This window comes from Rhinoraja longicauda, chromosome 3, assembly GCF_053455715.1.
Source record: "Rhinoraja longicauda isolate Sanriku21f chromosome 3, sRhiLon1.1, whole genome shotgun sequence".
NCBI lineage: Eukaryota > Metazoa > Chordata > Chondrichthyes > Rajiformes > Arhynchobatidae > Rhinoraja > Rhinoraja longicauda.
In genome coordinates this window covers 29,863,897-29,878,150 of record NC_135955.1, presented here as the reverse complement: position 1 = coordinate 29,878,150, position 14,254 = coordinate 29,863,897, and the positions used below count along the sequence as shown (strand labels likewise).

The 14,254-nt window shown below is 42.5% G+C and overlaps 1 protein-coding gene across 1 annotated transcript in view; it reads left to right on the top strand.

Moving 5' to 3' along the window:
* The window catches only part of megf10 (multiple EGF-like-domains 10), a 158,269-nt gene that overhangs the window by 117,162 nt on the left and 26,853 nt on the right, over positions 1-14,254 (top strand). The window contains exons 12-13 of the mRNA XM_078395540.1: positions 6,427-6,590; positions 8,480-8,582. Of these exons, the coding sequence (XP_078251666.1) occupies positions 6,427-6,590; positions 8,480-8,582 (267 nt within the window). The remainder of the gene's footprint in view (positions 1-6,426; positions 6,591-8,479; positions 8,583-14,254) is intronic.

Here is a 14,254-nt window from a genome sequence, read left to right as displayed (position 1 = left end):
CAGGGTATTCAAATAAAACAAAGGAGATTGTTAAAGGGTCAGGTTGACTGGAGCGAATTTTAATTATGTTAAAAGAATATGACTGGAGCCAGGCTGGGGGCAGCATTTAAATGTGCATTCCTTAGACGGAGGGATTAAAAGTACCATTAGCAAATTTGCAGATGATACTAAGTTGGGGGGTAGTGTGAATTGTGAGGAAGATGCAATAAGGCTGCAGGGTGACCTGGACAGGTTGTGTGAGTGGGCGGATACATGGCAGATGCAGTTTAATGTAGATAAGTGTGAGGTTATTCACTTTGGAAGTAAGAATAGAAAGGCAGATTATTATCTGAATGGTGTCAAGTTAGGAGGAGGGGGAGTTCAACGAGATCTGGGTGTCCTAGTGCATCAGTCAATGAAAGGAAGCATGCAGGTTCAGCAGGCAGTGAAGAAAGCCAATGGAATGTTGGCCTTCGTAACAAGAGGAGTTGAGTATAGGAGCAAAGAGGTCCTTCTACAGTTGTACCGGGCCCTGGTGAGACCGCACCTGGAGTACTGTGTGCAGTTTTGGTCTCCAAATTTGAGGAAGGATATTCTTGCTATGGAGGGCGTGCAGCGTAGGTTCACTAGATTAATTCCCGGAATGGCGGGACTGTCGTATGTTGAAAGGCTGGAGCGATTGGGCTTGTATACACTGGAATTTAGAAGGATGAGGGGGGATCTTATTGAAACATATAAGATAATTAGGGGATTGGACACATTAGAGGCAGATAACATGTTCCCAATGTTGGGGGAGTCCAGAACAAGGGGCCACAGTTTGAGAATAAGGGGTAGGCCATTTAGAACGGAGATGAGGAAGAACTTTTTCAGTCAGAGGGTGGTGAAGGTGTGGAATTCTCTGCCTCAGAAGGCAGTGGAGGCCAGTTCGTTGGATGCTTTCAAGAGAGAGCTGGATAGAGCTCTTAAGGATAGCGGAGTGAGGGGGTATGGGGAGAAGGCAGGAACGGGGTACTGATTGATAGTGATCAGCCATGATCGCATTGAATGGCGGTGCTGGCTCGAAGGGCTGAATGGCCTACTCCTGCACCTATTGTCTATTGTCTATTGTCTAAAGCCACAACAGGAAAATTGGTGTAGGCATGGATTACAGAATAAATTAAAGATAGTACAAATTGAAGAAGAACGTTTATTACATTGCCAGCAATATTATGCCCGAGGATGGGTGTATTTTGGAATTCAACAAAATTATAGTATGGGAATAAGCTAGCCAGAACTATTAAAAACTTATAGTAAGTGCTTTGACAGATGTTTAAAAGCGACGTGTTTACACAGTAACTGTTAGTCCCATAAAAGTGAGTCAGGGGAATTAATAATTAAAAATAATAATAAGAGGATGGCAGATGAATTTCTCTCAAGTTGGCAGATATTTTGCATTAAATTGCAGCGTGGAAGATAAAGTAACATTCCAGAGATAGCTGTATGTTTGAAATTGGGTGGAACTCAGCAAGATTACTCCCATTAGGGCAGTGGTACTGAGCAGATTGGAGCTGTGGGCTATAAAGAAACAGGGTAGCTATAAATGAGCCTTTTTGGGATAGGCAAGATGTAACGAGTAGTGTGCCACGGGGATTGGTGCAAAGGCCTTAGATTTTACAACATATCATTTGGATGAAGAGATGGGGATGCGGTTATGAACATTGCCAATGGCACAACGATAGGTAGGAAAGCAAATTGTAAGAGTGCTACAAAGGAATAAAAATAGGTTATACCATTGGGCAAATAAATGGCAAATGGGCTGTAACATGGGAAAATGTGAAATAGTCCCTTTTGGCAGGAAAAATGTAAATGCATCTTCGCTAAATGGTGAGTGATTGCAAAGCTGAAATGCAAGGGATCCAGTTGTCAGTGCATCATTTGTGAAAGACTAAAATCCAGGTAAGGTAATATCATCATCATCATATCATATATCTACAGCCGGAAACAGGCCTTTTCGGCCCTCCAAGTCCGTGCCGCCCAGTGATCCCACTATCCTACACCCACTAGGGACAATTTTTACATTTACCCAGCCAATTAACCTACATACCTGTACGTCTTTGGACGTAATTAATGAGGGAATCTAACAATATTGTTGTTTATATTTATGGGACTTGAATATGAAGTGGGATATATTACATTGATTGGAACACAGCTGGAGTACTGTGTACAGTATTGGTCTCCTTACTCAAGGAAGAATATTAATGTGTAGGAACCAGGTCTTGGAAGGTTTTCTAGCCCGATACCTGAGACAGGCGACTTGTACTATGAGGGAAGGTGGGATAGGTTGGGCTTGTATCTGTTGGAGTAAAAGGGTGAGAGCACACTTGATTGAATCATAGAAAGATTCTGTAGGAACGTGACAGGGTGGATGCGGAAAGGATATTTCCTCTTGGAGGAGAACCGAGAATGAGGGGTTACTTTATAAAAATGAGATGCCACCCATTTGGGACAGAAATAAGGTGAAGTTTTTTTCTCTCTGGAAGTCAGGAGTTTTTGGAAGTCTTTTATTCAAAGGACAAAGGAAGTTGAGATTTTGACCATTTTTGAGACTGAGGTGGATAATAAACAGAGGGATGAATAGTTATTGGGGGTAGGAAGGAATATGCAGTTGAGGTACAATTAGATCAGCCTTGATCATATTAAATGTTGGGGAAAATCCTGCCATGGCCTCCTCCAGCTACTAGGTTTGTACGTATGTAGCAAAGGATGATATGAAACTGATAAAGGAGAAAAAGGATTAAACTAGCACTAAACACGAAGCAGCTTCTGCAGGACATGGATAGTATTGAGATCAGTGTGGAGAATACTAATAGGCAAGGGCAGTTTGAGATCAGGAAGGTGGGATGATGGGGTTCTTGAAGAGCATTAAGGTGGATAAATCCTTGGGGCTTGATGGGATCTATCCCAGGTTATTGAGTTAAGCAAGAGAAGAAATTGCAGGGGCTTTGAAGATCTTTGAAACTTCTGTAGCCACAATCTGGATCTGTGCTGAGATCTGTTTTTCTTGTAATATATATGAATGACAGATTGTTGGAATTATAGGCAGTTAGTAAGACAGAATTGGTTGGAGAAGTGGCACCAAGAGTGAGGTGTGCAATTTGGGAAGTTGAATGTAAGGGGAAAGTATACAGCTTATGTCAAGCCACAACAGCATTAAGGTACAGATGAATTTTGGGGTTCAAGGCCATTGCTCCCTAAAAATGGCAACACAAGTAGATAGAGTGGTAAAGGCGTATGGTATGCTTGCCCTCATTGATCAGGGCATTGAGTATGAGAGTTAGGAAGTAATAATGCAGCCTCATAAGACTTTGGTTAGACTGCATTTGGATTATTGTGTAGAGTTCTGGTCGCTACATTACAAGAAGGATGTGAAGTTTGTGGGGAGGGTGCAGAAGAGGTTTAGCAGAATGCTGCCTGGATTAGCGGGGACTAGCTATAAGGAAGGGTCGGATAAACTTGGATTGTTTTCTCTGGAGCATTGGAGGCTGAGAGGAGATCTAATAGATGTATATAAAATTATGAGAGGCATAGATAGGGTGGACAGTCAGAGCCTTTTTCCCAGTGTGGAAATGTCAAAGATCAATGTTTAAAGGAGATGTGCGGGGCAAATATTTTATGCAAAAGGCCTGGAATGCATTGCTAGGGTTGGTGGTGAAGGCCAGGAAATGATAGTGGTATTTAAGAGGCTTTTAGATTGGATATGCAGTGAATAGAATGGTATGGAACATGTTCAGACAAATGAAATTAATTTATTTTGGTATTATGTTTGGCACAGACATTGTGGGCCCAAGGGCCTTTTAATTAGTTGTGCTCTATGTTCTATGTAGGTATGTAAAAAGGAACATAGAGCAAATATAGGCCCCCAACTGAGAGGAGAGTAGAATTTACAATAGGAAATATGACATGGCAAGGAAACAAATACTTTGGGCCTGTCTTCACTTATGAATACACAAGAGAACCCAGACCCCAATGAAAGCAAGGAATACAAGGAAATAAGAATTATTAATAAAATCTTGAAGACTTTAATTAGCTTGAAGACGGATAATTCCCAAGAGCCCGATATCTGTCCACATCAATTTGTGGCTCAGGGGACAGCGGAGGTCTTGGTTATTACCTTTCAAAATTCCATAAATTCTGGAATGGTTCCTGCAAATGGAAGGGAACCAAATGCAGCCTCACAATTTAAAGAGGGAGCGAGAAACATATTACTACCGACATCTGTAGATGGGAAAATGCCAGAATCTATAAAGATACTAGGAAAACAATCACATCATTCAGCAGAGTCAACTCGTACTAGTGAGAGGGCAATCATATTTCACCGATCTACTGGCATTTTCTGAGCATGTATCTAAAGGATGAGGAGAAAACCAGTGGATGTGGTGTGTTTGGATTTTGAGAAGGCTTTCAATAAGATCCCAGACATGGGGTTGAAAAACAGTGGTCGTGCACAAGGAGCATATTAGTTTAGTTCAGTTTAGTTTAGAGATACAGCGCAGAAACAGGCCCTTCGGCTCACTGAGTCCGCACTGACCAGCGATCCCTGCATATTAACACTACCCTACATACACTATGGACAATTTACACTTATACCAAGCCAATTTACCTACAAACCTGTACTCTTTAGAGTGTGGGAGGAAACGGAAGATCTTGTAGAAAACCCACGCGGTCATGGGGAGAACGTACCAATTCTGTACAGACAGCACCTGTAGTTGGGATTGAACCCGGGTCTCCTGGGCTTCAAGTGCTATAAGGCAGCAACTCTACTGCCGTGCCATCGTGCCGCCCGAGTATGAACTGAAAGTTAGTTGTTCAATATAAAACAGCACATTGCAGCAAACATTCTCTTCTAACCACAGGAGGCAGTTCTAAAGCCCTATTGATTCACAATCTACATCAGACATTTAGCTGAGGCGGCTGAATGTAATATTTCCATGTGTAGGAAGGAACTGCAGATGCTGGTTTAAACCAAAGATTGCCACAAAAAGCTGGAGTAACTCAACGGGTCAGTCAGCATCTCTGGAGAAAAGGAATAGGTGACTTTTCTGGTCGAGACCCTTCTTCAGATTGGAGTCCAGTCTGAAGAAGTGTGTCGACCTGAAACATCACCCATTCCTTTCCTCCAGAGATGCTGTCTGACCCGCTGAGTTACTCCAGCTTTATGTGTCTATCTTCATGTAATATTTCCATGTTTACCAATTACACAAAATTAAGTGAGAATGTGAATGACGATCAAGAAGCAAAGAAGCTTCAAGCCAAGCGAGTGGGCCACAAACAACAGATCTTTAATGGTACCTAAAATGCATAGAAGGAGGCAATTTAGCCCATGTGGCGTAATCCTATTAGTCTCATCCCATCATTGAATCCCCAGTACCTCTACAACTACTTCTCTCTCATTCGTGCCGAACAACAATCCTTAGATTTTTTTTGTTTATTAACGTACATTATTAAGTGTTGGTTTACAGTTTATTAAGTGGTGGTTTACAGTTGACTGTAAGGTAAGGTTCTTCCTCACCTTAGAAAGGAGGTGAGGAAGAACTTCTTTAGTCAGAGGGTAATTAATCTGTGGGATGCATGGCCACAGAGAGCTGTGGAGGCCAGGTCAATGGATATGTTTTGAGGCAGAGATTGACAAATTCTTGATTAGAACGGCGAGAAGGCAGGAAAATGGGATTAGGAGGCAGAGATCAGCCATGATTGAATGGCGGTGTAGACCCGATTGGGCCGAAAGGCCTAATTCTACTCCTATAACTTGTGATTCTGCCTGCACACCTGAAAGATACAGTGAGAGCACCCAGAGGAAACACATGGGGTCAGGAAGAGGACGTGCAAATTCTTCACATATTACAGCCGAAATCAGGATTGAACCTGGATCCCTGGAACTATAAGGCAGTGGCTCTGATTGCTGCAGCATCCATGGTGTACAATGTGTAAAAATGTTGAAAGAAAAATCAAAAATGCAAAATATTTTTTTAAATGATGGGAGATAGTAACAAATTCAAATTCTACCATGTAGCAAAAATCATTCTTTTCATTTTTAATCTTTCAAGTTCCAAATATATGATTACTAGAATTCCCTTCCTATACTCCTTTTTTTTGTTTTCCTTTAAAAACCACACAAAGCTTTATTTATCCAATTTCCCCCTGATGCGGCTTGGTATGAAATGTTGAATTATTTTGTCATGAGGTTAAAGATGCTGTATAATTGTAATGTGCTGAGGCAAAGTAATGGGCATGACCTTATTGAATAGGAAGAGCAGCTATGAGGGGCTGAATGATTTAGTCTGTATTTCTTTTGTTTTTTTCATTTGTGTTTTGCTGGGAAGATAGCTTGCTACATAGATAATTTATTGATAACATAAATGTGTGCCTGACCTGTTGCAATGCACATTATATTTTCCTTGATCCCGCCAGGTTGGCATGGGGTGGATTGTTCGATTCCCTGCCCTCGAGGTAAATGGGGTCTTGGATGCAACGCAACATGTCACTGTGCAAATGGAGGAGCCTGTAACGCTGTGGATGGGAGCTGCACTTGTTCAGCAGGATGGCGAGGGTATAAATGTGTACATCCATGCCAGGTAGGGTGTAGGGTGCTTGCCATCACCGCATCCTGCAATTGAGCTGAAAATGGGTACACTTATCCACGGCATCGAAGAACATCCAGATTCAGGGATACAGTTACAAATTCATCAGATGTGTTGCTTTAAATTGGATTATTGTTGATTTGTTAAATTCAACAACACTCTCAAGATTCTCCCATTCACGATTTTGGGTTAGAAAGAAATCAATTCAACAATAGCCAAAACTTACACTCGTTTCGAGTACTAATCACTAATGACTGGGCACTGCTTGGAATGTCACCACGAATATCCAGGCACCAACCAGGAATTGAAGAAGAGTAACTGGGAATTATTTACTAACCACCTTATTCAGGTAGTAACAACTTAATTTAACAAATATAAGTGTTTAAACATTGTTTAGGAAGGAACTGCGGATGCTGGTTTAAACCGAAGACAGATACAAAAAGCTGGAGTAACTCAGCGGGACAGGCAGCATCTCTGGAGAGAAGGAATGGGCGATGTTTTCGAGTTGGGTCCCGAAACGTCACCAATTCCTCCTCTCCAGAGATGTTGCCTTTCTCGCTGAGTTACACCAGCTTTTTGTGTCTATCTTCTGATTTAATATCGTTGTTCACCTATCTTATTTTCAGCTTGATTTTAACTAATATCTCATCCTGTAACTTACCTTCATTAATGAAATGCTGCTTTAAAACATTTTAGCACCAGCTTTACAAGATCCACAGGAAAGAACAAAGTCCTTGGATGAGTTCAATCTTTGGAACTGTTTTTTATGTGCATTAATCAATATCCATAAGTGTAAGAATTTAATTAGATACACTTGGGCCAGCGTTCAACATAGCAACCTAGCATTTAGTTTCTTTATAAACACCTATATTGCTGGCCATACTTACTTCACAGAATATTGTCGCTCTTTGGTCTCAACAAAATCAGATTATTTCTTGAGATCAAGAGATTATCCTAAACATTGGCTGGAACTATTTTCTCTTGAATTTCAAATGATAATCTCATTCAAATGTTACCTCTTTGAAAGAGAGAGTAGAGGTTGTTTCCACAGCAAGATTATTCCGAATGAGAAGGTCTCGGGGTAAGAGGTCAGACACTTTGGATTGAGAGAGGAAACTTCTTCACTCGAAGAATTTGAACTATTGGATTCCACAGGTCTCTGGATGCCCAGTCATTGAGCACATTAGGGAAGTAGGATTGATAGATTTCTGTGTGCTGGGAGAATCATAGAAATCGGAACGGATAGCGTTGTTGAGGTGGTGGATTAGTTATGTTCTCATTGAATAATGGTCTAGGTTCGAGGAAATGGCCATCACCTGTTTTTATGTTGCAGTTTGTGGCCACCTTCCAGATGCTAACTCGCCCTCCTTTGCATGAGTATGAGACACCGAGACAATAGGAAGGGGGACATTGGCCATCAAACAACTTTGACCATCAGCATGCGTCCATGGTGATCTGCCCATCCTTGGAATTGGAATTCAGGGTGCAATCTGGATAATAGTAATCGGAAGAGGCCTTCCACTTCCTTGAGCCTGTTTTGCTTTAAGTTGGATTATTGTGGCTCAAAGGATAGTGAAATGGAGGCTTCTATCCTTAACCTCCAATTATCAGTCTTAATCCTTAATACCCTTTGTCCAGCAAATGTTTAAATCCCAGTTCGGATAGGCTCAGTAGCTCTTTGAGGTGAAGGCAATGATATCACATCTCCTGATATCACAACCAGAGGTCTTTCCCTAATTTTGTTAATGTGCTTGGTTTTGACCAGTGTTTTTTATTTCTTCGATTTAATTTCTCCGACATTAACATGAGAGGTTTAATTTCACTGACATTAACACGAGGGGTTTAATTTCTCAGACAATAACATATGTTTGTTTGTTTACCAGGACGGCTCGTACGGAATAAATTGCATTGAGCGTTGCGACTGCAGTCACGCTGATGGATGTCGCCCTACCAGTGGGCATTGCCGCTGTCTGGCTGGTTGGACAGGTCAGTGACAGTTCTTAAGCAAATAGACAGGCTAGATGCAGGAAAAATGTTCCATATGTTGAGGAAGTCCAGAGCCAGGGGTCACAATTTAAGAATAAGCGGTTGGCCATTTAGGAAATGAGATGAGGAAATACTTTTTCACCCAGAGAGTTGTGAATCTGTGGAATTCTCTGCCATAGAAGGCAGTGGAGGCCAACTAACTGGATGTATTCAAGAGGGAGTTAGATTTATGGACAATAGACAATAGACAATAGGTGCAGGAGTAGGCCATTCAGCCCTTCGAGCCTGCACCGCCATTCAATGCGATCATGGCTGATCACTCTCAATCAGTACCCCGTTCCTGCCTTCTCCCCATACCCCCTCACTCCACTATCCTTAAGAGCTCTATCCAGCTCTCTCTTGAAAGCATCCAACGAACTGGCCTCCACTGCCTTCTGAGGCAGAGAATTCCACACCTTCACCACTCTCTGACTGAAAAAGTTCTTCCTCATCTCCGTTCTAAATGGCCTACCCCTTATTCTTAAACTGTGGCCCCTTGTTCTAGACTCCCCCAACATTGGGAACATGTTTCCTGCCTCTAATGTGTCCAATTCCCTAATTATCTTATATGTTTCAATAAGATCCCCCCTCATCCTTCTAAATTCCAGTGTATACAAGCCTAATTGCTCCAGCCTTTCAACATACGACAGTCCCGCCATTCCGGGAATTAACCTAGTGAACCTACGCTGCACGCCCTCAATAGCAAGAATATCCTTCCTCAAATTTGGAGACCAAAACTGCACACAGTACTCCAGGTGCGGTCTCACCAGGGCCCGGTACAACTGTAGAAGGACCTCTTTGCTCCTATACTCAACTCCTCTTGTTATGAAGGCCAACATTCCATTGGCTTTCTTCACTGCCTGCTGTACCTGCATGATTCCTTTCAGTGACTGATGCACTAGGACACCCAGATCTCGTTGAACATCCCCTCTTCCTAACTTGACACCATTCAGATAATAATCTGCCTTTCTATTCTTACTTCCAAAGTGAATAACCTCACACTTATCTACATTAAACTGCATCTGCCATGTATCCGCCCACTCACACAACCTGTTGCTCTTAGGGCTATATGAATCAAGGGACATGAGTAGAAAGCAGGAATGGGGTACTGATTTTTGATGATCAGCCATGATCATATTGAATGGCAGTGCTGGCTGGAAGGGCCTGTGCTTGGAGCCTAAAATCTTTGAGAAATAGCACTATTTCCTTACTTTCCTTTCTCGCTCAAGTGTTTCCCCTGAAATACAACACTGCTATCAGCCTTCCTGTGAGCGAGAATTCCACATTCTCACGGGGTTTAGAGGGAAATGGGCCAAACGTGGGAAAACGGGACGAGCATAGATGGGTGTCTTGGTCAGCATGAATGAGTTGGGCCAAAGGAACTGTTTCCATGCTATATGATTCTATATGTTGCAATATGATTCTATGACTCAACAGTTTCTGGGGTACTTCCTGACTGGATTTATATTGTGTTTCTAACTGCTGGTTTGACTTCTCTAGCACCTAAGGCTCCAATCTCAGGAATCTTTCCCTCAACCCCTCCTTCTGAACTCTAAATCTCTACACTCTCTAATACTAATGAGCAGGGGCTCACCAACAGAGGAACCCCGAGGACATGAGAAAGGTCCATCCAACCGGGACAGGAGTGTAAGGGAGGAGGAATGGTGATGCCTGAAATTTGAGTATTTAATACTGGAATCTTGTGACCTCTTTCTGCATTTAAAAGCCGTGTCCAGTGTGAGGAGTGACTAAAAGGGAGGCAGGCTCAAGAAGGGCAACCATTTTGCAAAGAGCAATCATTTTGAGAAGGGCAGTCATTTTGGGAAGGGCAACCATTTTGCGAAGTGCTGCTTTGAGGTTGATAGCTGTTAGTATAATCCAATCGCAATCGTAGGAGATTTTCAGTTCCCTCATATTGACTGGGAGTCCCATCATGCAAAGGTGCACAGTGATGGGATGGGATTTCTTAGGTGTGTCAGGGAAAGTTTTATTAAAAATATATGGATGGCACTACTAGAGAGGACAAGGTGACTATGGAGGTGGCACGGTGGCGCAGCAGTAGAGTTGTTGCCTTGCAGGGCCAGAGGCAGGGTTTAATCCTGACTACGGGTTCTGTCTACACGGAGTTTGTACGTTACCGTGTGGGTTTTCTCCGGGTGCTCTGGTTTCCTCCCACATTCTAAAGATGTCATTTGTTAATTGGCTTCGGTAAAAGATTGTAAATTGTCCCTAGTGTGTAGGATAATATTAGTGTAAGGGTGTGATCGCTGGTCGGTGCGGACTCGGTGGGCCTAAGGACTTTTTTCCACGCTGTATCTCTAAACTAAACTAAACTAAACTAAGACTTTGGACATCCTTAAAGAGAACAAGGCAAGGCAAGTGATTGAAATGTCAGAGGAGGAACACTGGGGCCAGTAATAATCATCATTTTATTAGCTTTAGAATATTTTTGAAAAAAGATTGGACCTGTCTGCATGTTAAGGTCCTAAATTCGGGCAAGGCTAATTGTGAAAGTATTAGACAGGAACTTGCATAATTGACTGGGAGATGCTGCTTACAGGTTAAGGGACATCTGGCAAGTGGAAGGATTTTAAAGGTGATATTGAAAGTGTTCATAGACATCATGCGTTTGTAGAGTGAAGGGCAAAGCTGGCAGTGCCGGTTGGCAAGGGATATTGAGACCCTAGTAAGATAAAAGGAGGCCTGTATTGGGTATAGGTATAGGCTTCTGGGATCAAGAAGGACTGCAAGGGCAAGCCAGAGAAACACAGGCCTGCGAACCTGACATCAGTGGTGCGGACATTACTGGAGTGGGTCCTGTGGAATGCAACCTACCAGGATTTGGATAGGCAAGGGCCGATTAGGGAGGGTCAACACAACTTTGCGCATGGGGAATCATGACTCAGAAATTTGGCCAGAGTGTTTTGAATAAGTCATTGAGAGAATTGATGAGGGCAGGGCAGTGGACGTTATCTACATGAACTTCAGCAAGGCCTTGGGCAAGGTACAGAAAGATGCATTACATGGGATCCATTTTTTCCCTGGAGCATCAGAGGCTCAGGGTTGACCGTGTAGAAGTATAAGAGAGGCATAGGTGAATAGTCATAGTCTTTTTGCCAAGGTAGAGGAGTCCAGAATTAGAGACCATAGGCTTAAGGTGCGAGGGAAGGTACTAAAAAGAGACATGGGAGGCAAATTCTTCACACAGAGGGTGGTACATATGTGGACCAAGCAGTCAGAGGAAGTTGTAGAGGTGGGTACAATTACAATTTCAAAATCCCTCAGACAGGTACATAGATTCAGAGGGATATGGGCCATATGCAGGCAAATGGGACGAGCACAGTTTTAAAAACAGGTCTCATGGATGACTTGGGGCAAAGGGCTTGTTTCCTTGATGTATGTATGACTCTCTGACTATATGACTCTATTAACCTGGCTTTGCCTGATACATCACTGGGCCTCAGTTACCCAAATTCCCCATAACTCTCCATTGATCCAACCCACTTGTGTGAAGTCTCTTCATTAAAATAATATAGATTTATTTTACATCACTGATTCCAATGTGACTGCACATGGATGGAAAATATCCATTTCTAGGAGCCTAGTTGCATTCAGTTTCATGAAACAAAACATTTAATGGATACATCAACCAGGTATGGGAATTAACTGGCAAGGGAAACAATTAATTTATAAAGTGGCCATTTGTCCTAAGTATGGGTTACAATCCAAATTAATTACTTTCAAAAAACAAATAATTCTGTTGTGATTTATTACATCTGCTGAAGCACGACGTGTTACATTTGGAATTTAAAGAATAAATTATTATATAGAAATAAAGAGCTGCAGATGATTGTTTACAAAACAAAAGACACACAGTGCTGGAGTAACTCAGCGGGTCAGGCAGCATTCCTGGAGAATATGGATAGGTGACGATTCGTGTCAGGACCCTTCTTCAGGCCTAACAGAAATTATTACATCTGATGTGCACATGACCGAGTTCTTTGGTACCAGGTGTCTATTTATTTAAACATATGATTCTCCGCACTGCGTAGGCCTGGTTTTGGTAGATGGATTTACCAAAGCTCCACACAGGTTTGCTCCTATCCCTCTTCATTTACCCCAATCAGCAGATCCTTCTAATCCTTTCTCGCTTGTGCTTCTGCTACTTCCCCTTAAATCCACCTCTCATGATAGGGACACGTTTTACCAACACTCTGTAAGTGTTCTGCGTTCCCTATTAGATTTATAAGTGTCTATCTTTTCCTTTCTGATCCCCAGTCCTCCCTCCCCCCCCCCTCCCTCCCCAGTCCTCCCTCCCCCCCCCCCCCCCCCCCGCCAACAACAAGTGGAAGCATATTTTTTATGTCTAACATAACAAACCCCTTTTCATAACCTCAAAACCCTTCTGGGAAGTCCCTCAGCTTTCCAGTTCCCTGAGTGTTGGGGCCCCGGCCTGCTCGATCGTTCAGAACTAATGTGCAGCATATTTTTCGGTCTTGGTGGTGAATCCCCCTCCAGGTGGGTGCCACCACCAAGTAACAGCAAGCTAAAAGCGGTGGCCGTCTGTGATTTCACAGAAAACAACCTCTGACCCAGGTCCAGTCACAACGGGCTCGGATGAATGCTGAATTAAACTTAAGTGCCCCACGTGTGAAGCAATGGGCACAGAACGAATGTGCATTTTTTTTCAAGAGCTCGGCCTGAGCTGAAGTTTATTGCAGCACTGAGGAATTGCCTAGCAACGAATAAGACTCTCAATGCGCTCTTTGTCCTTTACATTGGCATTCCATTCCATCAGGGTTGTACTTGCTCAGTGGGACAACGAGCTAGAATAGTCTCCAGAATGATCTTCCTTCTGAAGATAGTGAAAAGTATACATATTAAATGTAACAAAAAATTTTAAATGATAAGATTTATTCTAAAGATTGAGGGGAACCATTAGTTATTGCAGAAAATAAAACTCTGCTGCTTTGCTAACAAATAATCGTGCTTCACTAATTTGCTTTATTTACGCTGTTACATAATACATCGTAGTTTCTGTGGGACTTAGTCAGCTTTCCCATCAGCTGTGCTCAAATGATTCATTCAGTAACAAGACAGGCTCGATTGTAACGCCAGTGGAAACAATAAGGTCTAAACTCTGAAATGGATGTTTACTGGCATTCCATTTTAAAAAGAGAGGCATTCAGTGATTGATGTAAAATAAAAAAGGCGACAAGATTGTTTTTATTGCAGAAACTTTTGGTTTTATTAATATGCTGCAGATTATGTGACAAGTCTGCTGATGGAGTCTGGAGTAATTTGTCCCACATGTTCATCACATTGATCTTTATAGTTTTGGAACTAAAGTGCTGCACACAACATGTACCATCTCAAGATAGTCGTCACGTTGCTCCACGCTCTCCTTCCTGGTACATCGAGCTATTGCTGGATCATTAGCAGTGCATGTGTGAAGTGATTTTAACTTATCAAGAATCACACAAAAACAACTCTGAATATCCCTGTGATCTCATTGAATGATGGAAGAGGCTCGGGAGGCCGAATAGCCTTATCCCGATCCCGTGTTCCCATCCCTAATGCGGCAGCTCCTTTCTCCCTGTTTCCAAGAGTTTTATTTGGAACTGTTAATCCCT